The sequence below is a fragment of the Nerophis lumbriciformis genome, linkage group LG02 (genome assembly GCF_033978685.3).
Source record: "Nerophis lumbriciformis linkage group LG02, RoL_Nlum_v2.1, whole genome shotgun sequence".
Lineage (NCBI taxonomy): Eukaryota > Metazoa > Chordata > Actinopteri > Syngnathiformes > Syngnathidae > Nerophis > Nerophis lumbriciformis.
The window spans coordinates 66,732,501-66,755,000 of record NC_084549.2 but is presented as its reverse complement, the minus strand read 5'-3'; the positions used below and the strand labels follow the sequence as shown (position 1 = coordinate 66,755,000).

The window sequence follows — 22,500 nt, the reverse complement described above, 5'->3', positions numbered from 1 at the left end:
GGTTGTTTGGAATGGGTCATATAAGTGAATGCTGTTCTTGGGACGGCGTGGCGAAGTTGGTAGAGTGGCCGTGCCAGCAATCGGAGGGTTGCTGGTTACTGGGGTTCAATCCCCACCTTCTACCATCCTAGTCACGTCCGTTGTGTCCTTGGGCAAGACACTTCACCCCTTGCTCCTGATGGCTGCTGGTTAGCGCCTTGCATGGCAGCTCCCGCCATCAATGTGTGAATGTGGAAGTAGTGTCAAAGCGCTTTGAGTACCTTGAAGGTAGAAAAGCGCTATACAAGTATACCCCATTTATCATTTTATTCCTAACTTCTTTCAAGTGTCATTGAGCCGATTTACTTGTATTGACCACAAGATGGCAGCAAATAAGTAGCAATCAATAGCCGCCTGGTATTTTTAGATGAATTAGAAAGCACCCCGCCCTGCTTTGATGAACTTACGACAATTTGCGAGCTGTAGTTTGGACACCACTGCACTATAATAATATACATATATATAAATATATACACATAAGTAGAGGCTAAATACATATGTGTTTATATAATTTGACTTTACATGCTCTCGGCCCCCGTAAAAAGGTTTTAGCCTAATGCGGCCCCCAAGTCAAAAAGATTGGACACCCCGCTTTAAGACTTTCACAAAAGGTGACACAGGTGACATTTGAGGAATGATTTGACATTTTGTCAGAAAAAAATCCATCCTCACAAATGTGCTTTGGTCACATTGCCGTCCTGACGCCGACTCGGGTCCACTCAGGTGTTGTTGAAGCGCGTACGCTGGCGGCTCTGCAGGGTGCGCTGCACGACGTCCCGCCACTGGTCGTCGGAGATCTCCTGGGCCCACGGCGGGACGCCCAGCGACGGCAGCGCCACCGCCGCCATGGCGCTCTTCACCAGCTCCACGTGAGCTGTGTAGGAAGTGGCGTCAAGACGTTAGCGGCGACAAAGCTGCGAGACGTCGAAGCGTTCTAGTCGACCTGGGGGAGGTCTCATACCTTCGTCCATTGGAATGGAGGCGTTGCTTCTCTGTGCCGCCGCCCCTACCGTGTCCTCCTCCTCATCGCTGTCGGGGGGCGGGGCTTCAGGGAGGTGAAGGCCCATCACCTGCAGGTAAGAAAAAAAAAAAGTTAATATAATTTTTTTTAAATCAGTGTTTTTCAAGATAGTTTTTTTTTTACAAACAATAAATATGCTATTGCCTCTCACGCCCCCCAAACGGCCAGAATTTTTTTTACACCCCCCCAAAGTTGATTATTTTTTATCTGTGTGTTTCAAGATAGTTCTTTACCATTACTAAAGATGATAACGCCTCTCACGCCCCACCAAAGGGGCCAGAATTTTTTTTACACCACCCACACCCCGGAGTTAATGATTTTTTTTTTTAATCTGTGTGTTTTACAATAATTATTTACCAACACTAAATATGCTAATACACTACTGCCTCTCACGCTCCCTTTCCTTGGACACCTTTTTACGCCACCTAGAGGGGTCAGAATTCTTTTTGACCCCCCTTCAAATTTAATGATTATTTTTTTAATCTGTGTTTTAAGACAGTTCTTTAAAAAACACTAAAGATGCTAAAACACTACTGCCTCTCACGCCCCCCCAGGGGCCAGAATTTTTTACGCCCCCCTTACTTTAATTATTGGTTTTTTATCTGTGTTTCAAGATAGTTATTTACCAACACTAAAGATGCTAACACCCTCAAGTTAATGATTTTTTTTTTTATCCGTGTGTTTTACAATAATTATTTACCAACACTAAAGATGCTAATACGCTACTGCCTCTCACGCCCCCTTTCCTTGGACACCTTTTTACGCCACCCACAGGGGTCAGAATTTTTTTAAACCCCCCGGCCAGAATTTTTTTTTACACCACCCACACCCCGAAGTTAATGATTATTTTTTTATCTGTGTGTTTCCAGATAGTTGTTTACCAACACTAAAGATGCTAATACGCTATTGCCTCTCACGCCCCCCTACAGGGGCCAGGATTATTTTTATGCCCCTCCCCCCCGAAGTTAATGATTATTTTTGTATTTCTGTTTCCAGATAGTTGTTTACCAACACTAAAGATGCTAATACGCTATTGCCTCTCACGCCCCCCTACAGGGGCCAGGATTATTTTTATGCCCCTCCCCCCCGAAGTTAATGATTATTATTTTTGCATCTGTGTTTCCAGATAGTTGTTTACCAACACTAAAGATGCTAATACGCTATTGCCTCTCACACCCCCCTACAGGGGCCAGAATTATTTGTATGCTCCTCCCCCCGAAGTTAATGATTATTTTTGTATCTCTGTTTCCAGATAGTTGTTTACCGTCACTAAAGATGTTAATACGCTATTGCCTCTCACGCCCCCCTACAGGAGCCAGAATTATTTGTATGCCCCCCCCCCAAAGTTAATGATTATTTTTGTATCTCTGTTTCCAGATAGTTGTTTACCGTCAGTAAAGATGCTAATACGCTATTGCCTCTCACGCCCCCCTACAGGGGCCAGAATTATTTGTATGCCCCTCCCCCCCGAAGTTAATGATTATTTTTGTATCTCTGTTTCCAGATAGTTGTTTACCGTCACTAAAGATGCTAATACGCTATTGCCTCTCACACCCCTTTCCTTTGACATCATTTTAGGTTTAGGACGGAATTTTTTTTCACGCCCACCCCCCTCCCGAAGTGAACGTTTAGCCGTACACTATTGCCTCTCACGCCCCCACATGGGCCAGAATTTTTTTTTACACCACCCACACCCTGAAGTTAATGATTACTTTTTAACTATGTGTTTCCAGATAGTTGTTTACCAACACTAAGGATGCTAACACGCTATTGCCTCTCACGCCCCCCTACAGGGGCCAGATTTATTTTTATGCCCCTCCCCCCCGAAGTTAATGATTATTTTTGTATCTCTGTTGCCAGATAGTTGTTTACCGTCACTAAAGATGCTAATACGCTATTGCCTCTCACACCCCTTTCCTTTGACATCATTTTAGGTTTAGGACAGAATTTTTTTTCACGCCCCTCCCTCCCGAAGTGAACGTTTAGCCGTACACTATTGCCTCTCACGCCCCCACATGGGCCAGAATTTTTTTTTACACCACCCACACCCTGAAGTTAATGATTACTTTTTAACTATGTGTTTCCAGATAGTTGTTTACCAACACTAAGGATGCTAACACGCTATTGCCTCTCACGCGCCCCCCTACAGGGGCCAGAATTATTTGTATGCCCCTCCCCCCCGAAGTTAATGATTATTTTTGTATCTCTGTTTCCAGATAGTTGTTTACCGTCACTAAAGATGCTAATACGCTATTGCCTCTCACACCCCCTTCCTTTGACATCATTTTAGGTTTAGGACGGAAAAAATTTTCACGCCCCCCCCCCCCCCCCTCCCGAAGTGAACGTTTAGCCGTACACTATTGCCTCTCACGCCCCCACATGGGCCAGAATTTTTTTTTACACCACCCACACCCTGAAGTTAATGATTACTTTTTAACTATGTGTTTCCAGATAGTTGTTTACCAACACTAAGGATGCTAACACGCTATTGCCTCTCACGCCCCCCTACAGGGGCCAGATTTATTTTTATGCCCCTCCCCCCCGAAGTTAATGATTATTATTTTTGCATCTGTGTTTCCAGATAGTTGTTTATCAACACTAAAGATGCTAATACGCTATTGCCTCTCACGCCCCCCTACAGGGGCCAGAATAATTTGTATGCCCCTCCCCCCCGAAGTTAATGATTATTATTTTTGCATCTGTGTTTCCAGATAGTTGTTTATCAACACTAAAGATGCTAATACGCTATTGCCTCTCACACCCCTTTCCTTTGACATCATTTTAGGTTTAGGACAGAATTTTTTTTCACGCCCCTCCCTCCCGAAGTGAACGTTTAGCCGTACACTATTGCCTCTCACGCCCCCACATGGGCCAGAATTTTTTTTTTACACCACCCACACCCTGAAGTTAATGATTACTTTTTAACTATGTGTTTCCAGATAGTTGTTTACCAACACTAAGGATGCTAACACGCTATTGCCTCTCACGCCCCCCTACAGGGGCCAGATTTATTTTTATGCCCCTCCCCCCCGAAGTTAATGATTATTATTTTTGCATCTGTGTTTCCAGATAGTTGTTTATCAACACTAAAGATGCTAATACGCTATTGCCTCTCACGCCCCCCTACAGGGGCCAGAATTATTTGTATGCCCCTCCCCCCCGAAGTTAATGATTATTTTTGTATCTCTGTTTCCAGATAGTTGTTTACCGTCACTAAAGATGCTAATACGCTATTGCCTCTCACACCCCCTTCCTTTGACATCATTTTAGGTTTAGGACGGAAATTTTTTTCACGCCCCCCCCCCCCCCCCTCCCGAAGTGAACGTTTAGCCGTACACTATTGCCTCTCACGCCCCCACATGGGCCAGAATTTTTTTTTACACCACCCACACCCTGAAGTTAATGATTACTTTTTAACTATGTGTTTCCAGATAGTTGTTTACCAACACTAAGGATGCTAACACGCTATTGCCTCTCACGCCCCCCTACAGGGGCCAGATTTATTTTTATGCCCCTCCCCCCCGAAGTTAATGATTATTATTTTTGCATCTGTGTTTCCAGATAGTTGTTTATCAACACTAAAGATGCTAATACGCTATTGCCTCTCACGCCCCCCTACAGGGGCCAGAATTATTTGTATGCCCCTCCCCCCCGAAGTTAATGATTATTTTTGTATCTCTGTTTCCAGATAGTTGTTTACCGTCACTAAAGATGCTAATACGCTATTGCCTCTCACACCCCCTTCCTTTGACATCATTTTAGGTTTAGGACGGAAATTTTTTTCACGCCCCCCCCCCCCTCCCTCCCGAAGTGAACGTTTAGCCGTACACTATTGCCTCTCACGCCCCCACATGGGCCAGAATTTTTTTTTACACCACCCACACCCTGAAGTTAATGATTACTTTTTAACTATGTGTTTCCAGATAGTTGTTTACCAACACTAAGGATGCTAACACGCTATTGCCTCTCACGCCCCCCTACAGGGGCCAGATTTATTTTTATGCCCCTCCCCCCCGAAGTTAATGATTATTATTTTTGCATCTGTGTTTCCAGATAGTTGTTTATCAACACTAAAGATGCTAATACGCTATTGCCTCTCACGCCCCCCTACAGGGGCCAGAATAATTTGTATGCCCCTCCCCCCCGAAGTTAATGATTATTTTTGTATCTCTGTTGCCAGATAGTTGTTTACCGTCACTAAAGATGCTAATACGCTATTGCCTCTCACACCCCTTTCCTTTGACATAATTTTAGGTTTAGGACAGAATTTTTTTTCACGCCCCTCCCTCCCGAAGTGAACGTTTAGCCGTACACTATTGCCTCTCACGCCCCCACATGGGCCAGAATTTTTTTTTTACACCACCCACACCCTGAAGTTAATGATTACTTTTTAACTATGTGTTTCCAGATAGTTGTTTACCAACACTAAGGATGCTAACACGCTATTGCCTCTCACGCCCCCCTACAGGGGCCAGATTTATTTGTATGCCCCTCCCCCCCGAAGTTAATGATTATTTTTGCATCTGTGTGTTTGCAGATAGTTGTTTACCAACACTAAAGATGCTAATACGCTATTGCCTCTCACGCCCCCCTACAGGGGCCAGAATAATTGTTATGACCCTCCCCCCGAAAGTAATGATTATTTTTGTATCTCTGTTTCCAGATAGTTGTTTACCAACACTAAAGACGCTGATATGCTATTGCCTCTCACGCCCCCCTTTCTTTGACCTCATTTTAGGTTTAGGACAGAATTTGAACGTTTATCCGTACACTATTGCCTCTCACGCCCCCCCACTGTTTGAGAAGTACTGAATCAAATCAACACGGTCTCACCTCCATCCTGTTCTGCAAATTTGCGCCTTGAGAGGGCGCCTCCCCGCCGTCGTCCCCGTCCTGGCTGAGAGGCTGGTACGAGTAACCTTCTGCCGCGTTGTTGGCGTCGTCCTCCTCCAAATCCACTTGCACCCCGCCCTCCTCCTCCTCGCCGCTCCACACACTCCCCGCCGCCAGGCCGCCGTCGCACGGACTCTTGTCCTCGTCCTCGGCGGTCGGGAAGACTCGCTCGGGTCCCATGGCGGGAACCAGCGCTGCAACACACCTGTAGCCAATGGCACATATTGCTTATTTGTGACTGCCACCTACTGGTCGCCTTTAACATTTCAATGTACTTCTTTCTGTACGTGGTGAGAGGAGGCCAGTAAACGCAACACGGTGGTATAGCGCATGCGCAACGTCTGCTCAACAGAACAGGTAAATATAGAAAACTGCCTTTCAGTATCGTTTTGGTGACCACAAAATAAGACAATATTGAGGAAAACAAACATTTTAGTCTCTTTGTGATTCCCGCAGCCTGGCTCAGCGAAGCTACTAGCTAATTTGCTACGATGTCCAACCATAAACGATTTTTTTTTTAATAAACACATCTATTCGTTTGCGGACATGATTAAACGTTGTGTACTTTAAAGTTTGTGCGCCTCACCTGGCTGAAAGTCACCTGTTTGTGCGTGGCGAGCTGCTGCACCGAGCTAGCACGGCCACTAGCATCAAGGCTAGCTAATGGAGGCGGGGCTTCTGGTTACGTAATAGATGAGCGACAGCGCTGACCGACCGACAAAATTCCTGTTTGATTATCAACATAACTGCTAAATATATATATATATATATATATATATATATATTTTTTTTTTTTTTTTTTTTTTTTTATATATATATATATATATAACAAACAGTTTAGGGTGGCCCAAGTTACCGCAGAGTATTATGTAAGGAGGAGTTTTGTCTTTCCAGAGTTGCCGTAGGGCTGTGACGTAAGATGTCTATGAGGGTGGGTTGTTGAAAGTGTGTGTACTGTTTTTGTGTTTACTTTGATTATTATTTTCAACTGTTTGTAAATGTTGAAATGTATAAATAAAGGTTTATAAAATAATTTAAAAAAAGAAGGTGTGTGAAGGTAACGTTAAAGAAATGGTGGCGACCAGATCTGCTCTAATGTCTCCCGTTTATTATTTTATGAGATAAGTACACAGTATATGTGAACCCAGGACCCTCGATATATATATATATATATATATATATATATATATATATATATATATATATATATATATTTTAATTTTTTATTTTTATTTATTTATTTATTATAACTCATTATACTATTGGCTAAGTTTTCCATCCATCCATTTCTACCGCTTAATCCCTTCGGGGTCGCGGGGGGCGCTGGAGCCTATCTCAGCTACAATCGGGCGGAAGGCGGGGTACACCCTGGACAAGTCGCCACCTCATCGCAGTGGCTAAGTTTTATTTTCATAAATGTAAGTTTGTCAATACCCGACCAGTTTTTTGTGCCTCTAAAAAAAAAAAAAAAAAAAAAAGATAATTATAACTCTACAAAACAGTGGTCCCCAACCACCAGGCCGCGCCCCGGTACTGGTCCGTGGATCGATTGGTACTGGGCCGCACAAGAAATACACTTTTTTTTTTTTTTTTTTTTTTTTAAATTAAATCAACATAAAAACACAAGTACACTTACAATTAGTGCACCAACCCAAAAAAAACTCTCTCCTCCTCATTCACACAAAAGGGTTGTTTCTTTCTGTTATTAATATTTCTGGTTCCTACATTATATATCAATATAGTCTGCAGGGATACAGTCCGTAGGCATGCATGATTGTATTTTTTAATGACAAAAAATAAATAAATAATACAAAAAAAAAGATTCCCACCTCCAGTCATTATTGGGGTACTGTGTGTAGAATTTTGACGATAAACATCATTTATTTCATTTTGGAATAAGGCTGTAAATTGCCCTTTTTTCTGGACTCTTGCTGCCCAGTGTGACTTTCTTCTTCTTCCTCTAAGACGCAGCAACTGTAAAGATTGTCTATTCGGGAGGATGACTCACGTCATACCGAACTCATTCAATAATTAAATTATTCTTATTTAGGTTATTATTGTACCCATATCTTCTTAGGACAAGGACTCCGGTCAGAGAGACTTTCAGGCACTCTTTAATAGTGACGTTGAACAAGTGTGGTATAGGTGTGTGTGGTCTCAAGGGTCATACTTGCCAACCCTCCCGAATTTTCCGGGAGACTCCCGAAATTCAGCGCCTCTCCCGAAAACCTCCCGGGACAAATATTCTCCCGAAAATCTCCCGATTTTCAGCCGGAGCTGGAAGCCACGCCCCCTCCAGCTCCATGCGACCTGAGTGAGGACAGCCTTTTTTCATGACGGGAGGACAACAGGGTGACAAGAACTAAATCATCCAGACTAGAGATAAATTGTATTATTATGTTTATTTTACCTAAAAATAAATATATTTATTCATTTAAAAAAAAAAACAACTAAATACATTTTTACTATATTTTGCTAAAAACATCAAAATTAATTGTATTTTTTCGTGACTTCTTATTACATCCAGTCATAGAATTATACATTAAAATAAAAATATTTGAAATAATTGATTTTAAATTATCATAATAATTCATTTAAAATGACCATATTTAATTATTAAAATAATTGCTTGTTTATCAACAACTTTAGCATTTTATTCATTACATTTTGAAACTCTCAGAAGCCAAGTTATGTTATATTCCTTAATATTTATTTATGCAAGTTTGAGGTATCAATCATCTCAACACAGTTTGTCTGCATATTTTCAGGATGTATATATATATATATATATATATATATATATATATATATATATATATATATATGTATGTATGTATGAAATACTTGACTTGGTGAATTCTAGCTGTCAATATACTCCTCCCCTCTTAACCACGCCCCCGACCACGCCCCCACCCCCCACCTCCCGAAATCGGAGGTCTCAAGGTTGGCAAGTATGTCAAGGAAACACATACAAATAATGATTAGGATACATTTAGGCAATATAATATGCAATACTATAACAGGATATGTATAATGTTATATATAATATACTCTACAATGTGTTATAAAACAAATGTACATGGACTATTAAAGCAGTCCATTAGAGATGAATGGAGAATAAGCACTGTTGATTTAGACAGTGCTTTAAACGTGGTCTGTGTCGCCCTCTAGTGGTAGGATAAGGTAACTACTGTGTAACAAGATGTATTATGTATGAAAGTTGAGCTGGCGAATTATATCGTCAAGCAGAAACATTGTTGCAAACAAACACTCGGTTAAGGCTACATCTAACACAACATAGGCATTTTAGCATTAATAAGCGTGCTATATTCGACGTATACTTACATTTTAGTCAGGAACGCACACAATGCTGTTTACACAATCACCCAAGAGCCCATATTACGCAGAAAAGCTACAAACAGGAAATGACGTCTCAGACTAGATCGCCAAATTAAGAGCACAGGAAATCTAACATCTCTAAACTGCGTCAGAATAAGATAAGACTAAAACACTTTCTGACAATGAGAGTTATAAATGAACTTTTTGATAAATATTGATATACATCTGTCTTACAGGAAATGTTAGTCTAGATGGCGTTCATGTGTGTAGTATAAACTAGTCTTTGACCGCATGGTGAGTCTGCTGTTTCTAGATCGAGAAAAACCACTCGGAGTGAGACCTCTTTGCTCTCTGCTCTTTGTGTCGCTTAGCAACGCTCAACCTCCACAAACGCAGCGCGTGAGGACGGCGAGTTGCCGACACGATGACGTCGCCTCTCGGGTAAGAAAGACGGTCGAGCATGTCACGCGGCAGCGGGGAGTGCGTGACGCAACATGTCCGCGTCGCGGCCTCCATCCCGCTGAGCGGCGGCGAGCGTCTCTCCGCAGCCGAGGTCTCGCTCGCGTGCGAGAGCGTGGCGTGCGAGCGCGCGCGCCTGCTGTGCGCGCGCGGCTGCCACCTCAGCGACGACGACTTCGGCCGCGTGTGCGCCAGCCTGGCGGCGTCGCGGTCCCTGGCTCAGCTCAACCTCAGCCTCGGCGTGGTGGGCGGAGTCAGCAGGGCGCTGCGCCTGGCCCACGCCCTCGGCGCCAACCGCTCACTGCACACCTTGCTGTGAGTACACCTGGAAGTGCAACTATAGAGCACACTCGTGACCTGATGCCCCCCTCTCTTCCCAGTCTCCACGGCAACCCTCTATCAGACAGCGGCCTGCTGACCCTAAGCCCCGCCCTTTCCGCCCACCCGGCCCTGGTCAGTCTGGACCTCGGAGACTGCAAGCTGGGAGACGAGGCGCTACGGGTCGTCTGCGGGATGCTGCCGCCCGACGGAGCCAAGTCAGGTGACCGCCTGGCAGGTCACGTGACCCACCAGGTGTTACGATGTGCGTCTTTCATGCAGGGCTGAAGGAGCTAACGCTAAGTGCTAACCCGGACGTCAGCTTCAAAGGGTGGTCCGGTCTCGCCATCGCCGTGGCTCATAGTTCCCAACTCCGAGTCCTCAACCTGGACTACAACGAACTCGGTGAGCCCGCTTCATCCTGGTCCCAATGCCGTACTTGCCAACCTTGAGACCTCCGAATTCGGGAGATGGGGGGGTCCGAGTCCATGGTTCTCGCCCCCGGAAAAGGGTGGAGTGCCATCTCCGGGTTGGGGAGGAGACCCTGCCCCAAGTGGAGGAGTTCAAGTACCTCGGAGTCTTGTTCACGAGTGAGGGAAGAGTGGATGGTGAGATCGGTGCGGCGTCTTCAGTAATGCGGACGCTGTATCGATCCGTTGTGGTGAAGAAGGAGCTGAGCCGGAAGGCAAAGCTCTCGATTTACCGGTCGATCTACGTTCCCATCCTCACCTATGGTCATGAGCTTTGGGTTATGACCGAAAGGACAAGATCTCGGGTACAAGCGGCCGAAATGAGTTTCCTCCGCGGGGCTCTCCCTTAGAGATAGGGTGAGAAGCTCTGCCATCCGGGGGGAACTCAAACTAAAGCCGCTGCCCCTCCACATGGAGAGGAGCCAGATGAGGTGGTTCGGGCATCTGGTCAGGATTCCACCCGAACGCCTCCCTAAGGAGGTGTTTAGGGCACGTTTGACCGGTAGGAGGCCACGGGGAAGACCCAGGACACGTTGGGAAGACTATGTCTCCCGGCTGGCCTGGGAACGCCTCGGATAAGCAGAAGAAGATGGATGTATGGATGGATGGAGGGGGGGTGTTGAGGTGGGGTGTATATTAATTGTGCTGCAATGGGTTCTGGGTATTTGTTCTGTTGTGTACTCCCGAAATGTGTTTGTCATTCTTGTTTGGTGTGGGTTCACAGTGTGGCGCATATTTGTAACAGTGTTAAAGTTGTTTATACGGCCACCCCAATGTTGTTGTCCGGGTGGTAATCGGGAGAAATTCGAGAGAATGGTTGCCCTGGGAGATTTTCGGGAGGGGCACGAATTTTCGGGAGTCTCCCGGGAAAATCGGGAGGGTTGGCAAGTATGCCCAATGCTGGTCCTGCTCCTGACCCCTTGGTGTCGTCCCCAGGTGATCAGATTGCCGGCATGCTGGCGGTGGCGGTGGCGTCAAGTAGAACTCTGGAGGTTCTGGACCTGGAGGGAACCGGACTCACCAACCAGTCAGCACAGGTCGAGCAGGATGTGACGGTTTTTTCCCCCCTATGTGAGTTTGTTTTGAAAGAAAGGGGCGGGGCTCTGTGTCCAGGTGTTCTTGGACATGGTGGAGAACTTCCCGACCAGTTTGCGACTTCTGGTTCTGAGCGAGAACCAGGTCAGTCCAGCGCTGCAGCGCAGGATCGCCGACCTGCTGACTGAAGGCGACGAGGAGGATGACCGACGGGGCCCGCCCCTTGGATTAGGCCCCGCCTTCAGCTCCAAGCCTCTTCCAATGAGGGACAAGAAGCAGGCCCCCACTAGTAAGTCTGACCTCATGCTAGACCCGGTCCACTTTTAACCTTTAACCTGTCATCTCCACCCCACAGACTCCGCCCCCCAATCGGTCATGCTCACGTCCCTAAATGACAGCTTATTGGCTGAGACTGACATGTGACCCCGCCTCCACAACACACACACTTCCTGTTTGTGAAATCAGCCAATCACTCGGTATGTTACTATGTCCCCATAAATAAACAGGAAGTGCCTGATTTTATTGTCACACAAATATTTCCAGTTGTGCTCAAAAATATTGTTCGCGTCTACAATCGCTGACCTTTGACCCGCTGATTAAAGGAGCGAGGAATGAGTGCGGAATGTTGCCACGTTGGACCAGTCTGTGCGGGACAAAAGGAAGTTGGAAATGGCGTAGTGGTGTTTCACGCAACTCACGCTCTTATTTTGAAAAGTTCGACCAGATGATGGTTGACATCAGCGTTCATCGGCATATAAAGGCTGTGAGGGGGCGGGTTCAGAGTTCAACTTCCTCTCAGCCGCGTGCAGGAAGTTTATGTGACAGTCGTCATGGATCTGTTGCGCTCGCCGCCGCTTCCAGGGGGCGTGTCCACAAGCTGTGCAATGACCCCGCAGTACGACGGCGGCAGTCAGCGAGACGGCGCCCAACGTCAGCCCCGCCAACACAAGCACTGAAATAAGCTCCGCCCTCGACAGGCCGATACTGGGCTCGCTGAATGTGACCCTGAAGAGCACATTGATGGCGTCCGTGCTGTTGGTGCTCCCGCCGTTGGTCGGATGGCGTCCTCGCCACTCGCGCCCGCCGCCGACCCTCAGCGGCACCTCGCAGGTGACACCGGCGAAGCCCAGCCCGCAAACGCAGCGGAAGCTTCCGGCGAGGTCAAGGCAGCGGCCGGCGTTCAGGCAGGGCCGACTGGCGCAGTCGTCCAAGTTGACCGTGCAGAATCGTCCCGTGAAACCAACGGGGCAGACGCACAGGAAGCGGTTGATGGCGTCCAAGCAGGTGGCGCCGTTGGCACAAGGCGCCATGGCGCAGTCGTCTACGTTGACCTCGCAGCGCGGGCCGCCGAAACCCGCCAGGCAGCGACATGTCAGCTGGGCCGCGAAGCCGCGGTCGTCTTCGCACTGGCCGCCATTTTGACATGCCGACCTGCAACGTGGAAAACAGGACGTGAGACATGGCCGCCAGTCACATGACCAGGCGAGGTTACTTGTTCTGCAGGCACGGCCCCGCCTTCAGCTGACAGTTTGGACCGTAGAAGTCCGGCGGACAGGCGCAGGTGTAGTCGCCGCTGTCGTCCATCACGCACGAGGCGCCGTTGTGACATGGCTGCCGCGAGCACGCGTCCAGGTCTGGAGAGAAGACATCACGTCGGTGTTGGTGCCGGAATGTGAATATGCAAATGAGGGACCCACCTTTGTCACAGAAGCGCCCCGCCCAGCCAGGCAGGCACTCGCACTGCCAAGGTCGCCGGCAGCTTCCGTGGACGCAGCCCGGCGTCGGCACGCAACGTTGGCAGCGCTCGCCGTCCCAGCCGGGGTCGCACCTAGACACGGGCAGAGGGGCGGAGTCAGGTCACAGGAAGAGGCGGGGCGTCGCGCGCGGCCGATCGGACGACGACTCTGTGACTCGCCTGCACACTCCTGAGTCGTCACAGCGACTGTTGGACGTGTCACAGCTGCACTCGTCTCCTGAGGACACGCCTTCGAAAGGTGGGACCAAAAATGGCGTGTGGAGAAAAATGTTTGATGAAGGAAAAGCAAAGCAGGAAGAAATTTACCTTGACTTGGCAGCAGGAGCAGCAGCAGGAGAGACCACAACATGTTGACCTGCGACACAGGAAGTGAGGTTCAGGGACAAATAGAACCTTCCACAGTGACCACTAGAACCTCTTTACTAAAGATTAGAACCTCGACATCAAATCATCAGTGACCACTAGAACCTCTCTAGTAAACATTAGAACCTCGACATCAAATCATCAGTGACCACTAGAACATCTCTAGTAAACATTAGAACCTCTACATCAAATCAGCAGAACTTCCACAGTGACCACTAAAACCTCTCTAGTAAACATTAGAACCTCTACATTAATACAGCAGAACTTCCACAGTGACCACTAAAACCTCTCTAGTAAACATTAGAAACTCTACATCAATACGTCAGTACTTCCACAGTGACCACTAAAACCTCTCTAGTAAACATTAGAACCTCTACATTAATACAGCAGAACTTCCGCAGTGACCACTAAAACCTCTCTAGTAAACATTAGAACCTCTACATCAATACAGCAGAACTTCCACAGTGACCACTAAAACCTCTCTAGTAAACATTAGAACCTCTACATCAATACAGCAGAACTTCCACAGTGACCACTAAAACCTCTCTAGTAAACATTAGAACCTCTACATCAATACAGCAGAACTTCCACAGTGACCACTAAAACCTCGCTAGTAAACATTAGAACCTCTACATCAAATCATCAGTGGCCACGAGAACCTCTCTACTAAACATTAGAACCTCTACATCAAATCATCAGAACTTCCGCAGTGACCACTAGAACCTCTCTAGTAAACATTAGACCCTCTACATCAAATCAGCAGAACTTCCACAGTGACCACTAAAACCTCTCTAGTAAACATTAGAACCTCTATATCAAATCAGCAGAACTTCCGCTGTGACCACAAGAACCTCTCTAATAAACATTTGAACCTCTACATCAAATCATCAGAACTTCCGAAGTGACCACTAGAACCTTTCTAGTTAACATTAGACCCTCTACATCAAATCAGAAGAACTTCTGCAGTGACCACTAGAACCTCTCTAGTAAACATTAGAACCTCTACATCAAATCAGCAGAACTTCCGCTGTGACCACTAGAACCTCTTCATCAAATCAGCAGAACTTCCGCTGTGACCACTAGAACATCTACATCAAATCAGCAGAACTTCTGCAGTGACCACTAGAACCTCTCTACTAAACATTAGAACCTCTACATCAAATCATAAGAACTTCCACAGTGACCACTAGAACCTTTAGAAAGAAAACTAAAGAAACAAATATGACCTCTGAAGTGATCGTTAAAACATAAACAGTGACCACTAGAACTTTGATTTCTATAGATAACCTGAACCGCTGAAGTAATTACTAGAACATATGTAGTCATCAGTACAATCTCTGTAGTGATTATTACAACCTCTTAAGCAAACATTAGAACCACTATGTTTATTATTAGGACCTCTACCGTTACTACGACAACCTCTGTGGCAGTGGATCAACAGAGCCTATGCAATAACCACAAGATCCTCTGGAACCTCTATAAAACAAGCAGAGCATCTGCAGTGATCACTCGAACATCTGGAAAGATCACTAGAACCCCTCCAACCTTTGCTATGAGCACTAAAACCTCTGAACTAATCACTAGAACCTCTGTAGTTATCATTAAAACGTACACAGCAATTAATAAAACCTCTGGAGTGACCACTAGAATCTCTAGAAAAAACTAAAACATTTAATAGCACTCACAAGAACCTATGCAGTGATCACTGGATCTACTATAGCAATAGATCACCAGACTATGAAGTAATGATTAGAACCTCAGTAGTCATTAGTAGAACCTTTGCAGTGATTAATAGATGCTCTTAAGAAAACATTAGAACCACTTTGGTTATTTATTATGAGGAACTCTACCGATACCACTCCAACCTCTATATCAGTAGATCAGCAGAACGATTAACCAGGTCCTCTGGAAAAATTACAACAACCTAGACACAACTAGAACCTTTGAAGTAATCATTATAACATCTGCTGTGATCACTAAAACAACTGTAAAGATCACAACAACCTGTATAGCAGTAGATCAGCAGAACCTCTGCAATGATCACAAGATCCTCTGGAGAGACTACAACAACCTCTCTAGAAGCAATTTGAACATCTGCGGTGATCACTAGATCCTATATGGCTATAGATCACCAGAACTCCTATGAAGTAATCACTAGAACTTACTGTAATTATAATTAAAACTTCTGCAGTGATTATTAGAACTTAATTTGCAAACCATAGAACCGCTGTTGTAATTATTGGGACCTCTACCATTACCACTACAACCTTTATAGCAGTAGATCAGCAGAACCTTTACAATGACCACAAGTTCCTCTGGAATACAACAACCTCTAAAGAACCAACTAGAACCTCAGAGGTGATCATTAGAACATCAGCAGTGACCACTACAACCTCAGTGTAGAGTGATTAGTAGAACCTATGTGGTGATTGAACCTCTATAGTGATCACTAGAACCACTGCTATGACCACTACAGCCTCTGAAGTAAACACTAGAACCTCTGTAGTCATCATTAAAACTTCTGTAGTAATTATTAGAACTTCTACAGTGACCAATAGAACCTCTTTGTCTGGAAAGATTACAACAACCTAACCACTTGAAACTCTAATAGCACCCACTGGAACCTATGCAATGATCACTGGATCTGCTATAGCAATAGACCACCAGAATGTCTTAAGTAATCACTAGAACCATTTTAGTCATAATTAGAACTTCTGCAATGATTAGTAGAACCTCTTTGGCAAACACAAGAACCACTGTGGTAAATATTAAGGTTTCTGCTGTTACCACTACAACCTCTTTAGCAGAAGATCAGCAGAACCTCCTTAGGCAAGAGTGATTAGGAGAATCTACATAGTTAATGAAACTCTGCGGTAATAACTACAACCTCTGCTATAACTACTAGAACCTCTGAAATAATCACAATAACCTCTGTAGTCATCATTAAAACGTCTGCAGTAATAATAGAACCTCTGCAACCTCTGCAGTGACCACTAGAACCTTGTTATCTGGAAAGATTATAACAACCTCTATAGAAACAACTTGATCCTCTGAAGTGGCCACTAGAACCTATGCAGTGATCACTGGATCTACTATAGCAATACATCACCAAAACTTCTGAAGTAATCACCAGAATCTGAGGTAATAAGAACTTCTGCAATGATCAATAGAACGTCTTTGGCAAACAATAGAACCCCTGTAGTAATAAAAGTAGTAGGGTCTCTGCCGTTACCACTACAAGCTCTTTAGCAGAAGATCAGCGGAACCTCCTGAGTCAAGAGTGGTTGGTAGAACCTATTTTCAGTTTTATCTAGAACTTCTGCAACCTCTGCTATGACCACTACAGCCCCTGATGTAATCACTAGAACCTCTGTAGTTATCACTAAAACGTCTTCAGTAATTAATAGAACCTCTGCAACTTCTGCAGACACTACTGAAACCTCTGAAGTGACCACTAGAACCTATGCAGTGATCACTGGACGTATGACAGCAATGGGTTACCACAACTTCTGAAGTCATTACTAGAACTTGTGTAGTCATAATTAGAAGTTCTGCAATGATTATTAGAACCTCTTTGGCAAACACAAGAACCACTCTAGTAATTATTAGGGTCTCTGCCATTACTACTACAAGCTCTGTAGCAGATGGTCAACAGAACCTCCTCAGTCAAGAGTGATGAGTAGAACCTACCTAGTTAATGAACCTTTGCAGTGACCACTTGAACGTCTGCAATAGAGAATGTAACGACTTAGAACCGAACCACAGCAACAAGTAATTGGTCTATGTTCCAATGTAAAAACACACCTGTGTGGATGTCGCACTGGTGTAATATGTCTGTAGGGTTCCGCGTGCCAAGGTTCTAACCTGCATGAAGAAGCGTAGTCAGAGCAGCTGGAGGTTCCTCGTCCGAAGTGAGCGTCAACACACACACAAACCACCTGGCAAAGCACAATAGGGGGGGGGGTCATCCCGCTCTCAGAATGGCAGCTGAGACCCCGCCCCTTACACACGCACACACACACACACACACACACACACACACACACACGCACGCACACACACACACACACACACACACGCACACACACACACACACACACTTTAAAATGTATACTTTACAACTTGCTGTAAAGGTCAAGAATAAAATGATGTACAGTGTGTAGTTGTATGATGTACAGTGTGTAGTTGCATGATGTATAGTGTGTAGTTCTATGATGTATAATGTGTAGTTAGTTATATGATGTATAGTGTGTAGTTCTATGATGTACAGTGTGTAGTTGTATGATGTACAGTGTGTAGTTGTATGATGTACAGTGTGTAGTTGTATGATATGTAGTGTGTAGTTGTATCATCAATCAATCAATCAATGTTTATTTATATAGCCCTAAATCACAAGTGTCTCAAAGGGCTGCACAAGCCACAACGACATCCTCGGTACAAAGCCCATATGTATGATGTGTAGTGTATAGTTGTATGATGTGTAGTGTGTAGTTGTATGATGTGTAGTGTGTAATTGTATGATGTGTAGCGTGTAGTTGTATGCTTTATAGTGTTTAGTTGTATGATGTATATTAGTTGTATGATGTACAGTGTGTAGTTGTATGATGTATAGTGTGTAGTTGTATGATGTCTAGTGTGTAATTGTAGGACGTGTAGTGTGTAGTTGTATGATGTATAGTGTGTAGTTGTAGGACGTGTAGTGTGTAGTTGTATGATGTATAGTGTGTAGTTGTATGATGTGTAGCGTGTAGTTGTATGATGTGTAAAGTGTAGTTGTATGATGTACAGTGTGTAGCTGTATGATGTGTGGTGTGTAGTTGTATGATGTAGAATGTGTAGTTGTATGATGTGTAGTGTGTAGTTGTATGATGTAGAATGTGTTGTTGTATGATGTGTAGTGTGTAGTTGTATGATGTAGAATGTGTAGTTGTATGTGTAGTGTGTAGTTGTATGTGTAGTGTATAGTTGTATAATGTGTAGTGTATAAATATAGGATGTATATTGTGTAGTTGTATGATGTGTAGTGTGTAGTTTGTAGTTGTATGATGTATAACGTGTAGTTGTATGATGTATAACGTGTAGTTGTATGATGTGTAGTGTGTAGTTGTGTGATGTATAGTGTGTAGTTGTACGATGTATAGTGTTTAGTTGTATGATGTGTAGTGTGTAGTTGTATGATCTATAGTGTTTAGTTGTATGATGTGTAGTGTGTAATTGTATGACGTGTAGTGTGTAGTTGTATGATTTATAGTGTTTAGTTGTATGATGTAGTTGTATGAAGTGTAGTGTGTAGTTGTATGATGTCCATCCATCCATTTTCTACCGCTTGTCACTTTAGTTGTAGTGTGTAGTTGTATGATGTGTAGTGTGTAGTTGTATGATGTAGAATGTGTTGTTGTATGATGTGTAGTGTGTAGTTGTATGATGTAGAATGTGTTGTTGTATGTGTAGTGTGTAAATATAGGATGTATATTGTGTAGTTGTATGATGTGTAGTTGTATGATGTGTAGTTGTATGATGTGTAGTGTGTAGTTATATGTGTAGTGTGTAGTTGTATGATGTATAACGTGAAGTTGTATGATGTGTAGTGTGTAGTTGTATGATGTAGAATGTGTTGTATGATGTGTAGTGTGTAGTTGTATGATGTAGAATGTGTAGTTGTATGTGTAGTGTGTAGTTGTATGATGTGTAGTGTATAAATATAGGATGTATATTGTGTAGTTGTATGACGTGTAGTTGTATGATGTGTAGTGTGTAGTTATGTGTGTAGTTTGTAGTTGTATGATGTATAACGTGTAGTTGTATGATGTATAACGTGTAGTTGTATGATGTGTAGTGTGTAGTTGTGTGATGTATAGTGTGTAGTTGTACGATGTATAGTGTTTAGTTGTATGATGTGTAGTGTGTAGTTGTATGATCTATAGTGTTTAGTTGTATGATGTGTAGTGTGTAATTGTATGATGTGTAGTGTGTAGTTGTATGATTTATAGTGTTTAGTTGTATGATGTAGTTGTATGAAGTGTAGTGTGTAGTTGTATGATGTCCATCCAGCCATTTTCTACCGCTTGTCCCTTTAGTTGTAGCGTGTAGTTGTATGATGTGTAGTGTGTAGTTGTATGATGTAGAATGTGTTGTTGTATGACGTGTAGTGTGTAGTTGTATGATGTAGAATGTGTTGTTGTATGTGTAGTGTGTAAATATAGGATGTACATTGTGTAGTTGTATGATGTGTAGTTGTATGATGTGTAGTGTGTAGTTATATGTGTAGCGTGTAGTTGTATGATGTATAACGTGTAGTTGTATGATGTGTAGTGTGTAGTTGCGTGATGTATAGTGTGTAGTTGTACGATGTACAGTGTTTAGTTGTATGATGTGTAGTGTGTAGTTGTACGATGTATAGTGTTTAGTTGTATGATGTGTAGTGTGTAATTGTATGATGTGTAGTGTGTAGTTGTATGATTTATAGTGTTTAGTTGTATGATGTAGTTGTATGAAGTGTTGTGTGTAGTTGTATGATGTCCATCCATCCATTTTCTACCGCTTGTCCCTTTAGTTGTAGTGTGTAGTTGTATGAGGTGTAGTGTGTAGTTGTATGATGTGTAGAGTGTAGTTGTATGATGTAGAATGTGTTGTTGTATGATGTGTAGTGTGTACTTGTATGATGTAGAATGTGTTGTTGTATGTGTAGTGTGTAAATATAGGATGTGTAGTGTGTAGTTGCGTGATGTATAGTGTGTAGTTGTACGATGTACAGTGTTTAGTTGTATGATGTGTAGTGTGTAGTTGTACGATGTATAGTGTTTAGTTGTATGATGTGTAGTGTGTAATTGTACGATGTATAGTGTTTAGTTGTATGATGTGTAGTGTGTAGTTGTATAATCTATAGTGTTTAGTTGTATGATGTGTAGTGTGTAATTGTATGACGTGTAGTGTGTAGTTGTATGATTTATAGTGTTTAGTTGTATGATGTAGTTGTATGAAGTGTAGTGTGTAGTTGTATGAGGTGTAGTGTGTAGTTGTATGATGTGTAGAGTGTAGTTGTATGATGTAGAATGTGTTGTTGTATGATGTGTAGTGTGTAGTTGTATGATGTAGAATGTGTTGTTGTATGTGTAGTGTGTAAATATAGGATGTATATTGTGTAGTTGTATGATGTGTAGTTGTATGATGTGTAGTGTGTAGTTATATGTGTAGTGTGTAGTTGTATGATGTATAACGTGTAGTTGTATGATGTATAGTGTGTAGTTGCGTGATGTATAGTGTGTAGTTGTACGATGTATAGTGTTTAGTTGTATGATGTGTAGTGTGTAGTTGTATGATCTATAGTGTTTAGTTGTATGATGTGTAGTGTGTAATTGTATGACGTGTAGTGTGTAGTTGTATGATTTATAGTGTTTAGTTGTATGATGTAGTTGTATGAAGTGTAGAGTAAGTTGTATGATGTCCATCCAGCCATTTTCTACCGCTTGTCCCTTTAGTTGTAGCGTGTAGTTGTATGATGTGTAGTGTGTAGTTGTATGATGTAGAATGTGTTGTTGTATGATGTGGTGTGTACTTGTATGATGTAGAATGTGTTGTTGTATGTGTAGTGTGTAAATATAGGATGTATATTGTGTAGTTGTATGATGTGTAGTGTGTAGTTATGTGTAGTGTGTAGTTGTATGATGTATAACGTGTAGTTGTATGATGTATAACGTGTAGTTGTATGATGTGTAGTGTGTAGTTGTGTGATGTATAGTGTGTAGTTGTACGATGTATAGTGTTTAGTTGTATGATGTGTAGTGTGTAGTTGTATGATCTATAGTGTTTAGTTGTATGATGTGTAGTGTGTAATTGTATGACGTGTAGTGTGTAGTTGTATGATTTATAGTGTTTAGTTGTATGATGTGTAGTGTGTAGTTGTATGATCTATAGTGTTTAGTTGTATGATGTGTAGTGTGTAATTGTATGACGTGTAGTGTGTAGTTGTATGATTTATAGTGTTTAGTTGTATGATGTAGTTGTATGAAGTGTCGTGTGTAGTTGTATGATGTCCGTCCATCCATTTTCTACCGCTTGTCCCTTTAGTTGTAGCGTGTAGTTGTATGATGTGTAGTTGTATGATGTAGAATGTGTTGTTGTATGATGTGTAGTGTGTAGTTGTAGGATGTAGAATGTGTTGTTGTATGATGTGTAGTGTGTACTTGTATGATGTAGAATGTGTTGTTGTTGTATGTGTAGTGTGTAAATATAGGATGTATATTGTGTAGTTGTATGATGTGTAGTGTGTAGTTATATGTGTAGTGTGTAGTTGTATGATGTATAACGTGTAGTTGTATGATGTATAACGTGTAGTTGTATGATGTGTATTGTGTAGTTGTGTGATGTATAGTGTGTAGTTGTACGATGTATAGTGTTTAGTTGTATGATGTGTAGTGTGTAGTTGTATGATCTATAGTGTTTAGTTGTATGATGTGTAGTGTGTAATTGTATGACGTGTAGTTGTATGATTTATAGTGTTTAGTTGTATGATGTAGTTGTATGAAGTGTCGTGTGTAGTTGTATGATGTCCGTCCATCCATTTTCTACCGCTTGTCCCTTTAGTTGTAGCGTGTAGTTGTATGATGTGTAGAGTGTAGTTGTATGATGTGTAGAGTGTAGTTGTATGATGTGTAGTGTGTGTATATGATGTGTAGAGTGTAGTTGTATGATGTGTAGTGTGTAGCTGCATGATATATAGTGTGTAGTTATATGATGTGTATCGTGTAGTTGTATGATTTATAGCGTGTAGTTGTATGATGTGTAGTTGTGTGATGTGTAGTTGTATG

General features: G+C 43.2%; 3 protein-coding genes across 6 annotated transcripts in view; 1 reads left to right on the top strand and 2 right to left on the bottom strand.

The window, feature by feature from the left end:
• Positions 1–9,441, bottom strand: part of mea1 (male-enhanced antigen 1) — a 9,689-nt gene extending 248 nt beyond the window's left edge. Inside the window, exons 1-5 of one of the 3 annotated variants that reach the window (XM_061967134.2) lie at positions 9,299–9,421; positions 8,124–8,263; positions 5,894–6,158; positions 1,001–1,109; positions 1–913 (exon numbers count right to left, since the gene is read on the bottom strand). The exon at positions 1–913 is cut by the window's left edge and continues 248 nt beyond it. In XM_061967134.2, the coding sequence (XP_061823118.1) occupies positions 759–913; positions 1,001–1,109; positions 5,894–6,133 (504 nt within the window). In that variant the 5' untranslated portion in view covers positions 6,134–6,158; positions 8,124–8,263; positions 9,299–9,421 and the 3' untranslated portion in view covers positions 1–758. Of the gene's footprint in view, positions 914–1,000; positions 1,110–5,893; positions 6,159–6,539; positions 6,663–8,123; positions 8,264–9,298 lie in introns of those variants that run through there. The other 2 variants (XM_061967125.2, XM_061967143.2) reach the window with 2 other exon arrangements.
• Positions 9,415–12,091, top strand: lrrc73 (leucine rich repeat containing 73). Of its 2 annotated transcripts, XM_061967088.1 has the most exons (7): positions 9,427–9,586; positions 9,664–10,066; positions 10,132–10,292; positions 10,352–10,474; positions 11,476–11,576; positions 11,653–11,863; positions 11,930–12,091. In XM_061967088.1, exons 2-7 carry the CDS (start codon positions 9,753–9,755, stop codon positions 11,995–11,997), a joined length of 978 nt encoding a protein of 325 aa, XP_061823072.1. In that variant the 5' UTR covers positions 9,427–9,586; positions 9,664–9,752; the 3' UTR covers positions 11,998–12,091. The 2 variants fall into 2 exon arrangements, with proteins under 2 accessions (XP_061823082.1, XP_061823072.1); XM_061967098.2 differs by lacking the exon at positions 11,930–12,091 and having other exon boundaries at positions 9,415–9,586; positions 11,653–11,901.
• Positions 12,074–22,500, bottom strand: part of dlk2 (delta-like 2 homolog (Drosophila)) — an 11,085-nt gene continuing 658 nt past the window's right edge. The window contains exons 2-8 of the mRNA XM_061982483.1: positions 17,498–17,631; positions 17,384–17,419; positions 13,637–13,685; positions 13,486–13,559; positions 13,272–13,402; positions 13,067–13,208; positions 12,074–13,005 (exon numbers count right to left, since the gene is read on the bottom strand). Of these exons, the coding sequence (XP_061838467.1) occupies positions 12,312–13,005; positions 13,067–13,208; positions 13,272–13,402; positions 13,486–13,559; positions 13,637–13,685; positions 17,384–17,419; positions 17,498–17,631 (1,260 nt within the window). The 3' untranslated portion in view covers positions 12,074–12,311. The remainder of the gene's footprint in view (positions 13,006–13,066; positions 13,209–13,271; positions 13,403–13,485; positions 13,560–13,636; positions 13,686–17,383; positions 17,420–17,497; positions 17,632–22,500) is intronic.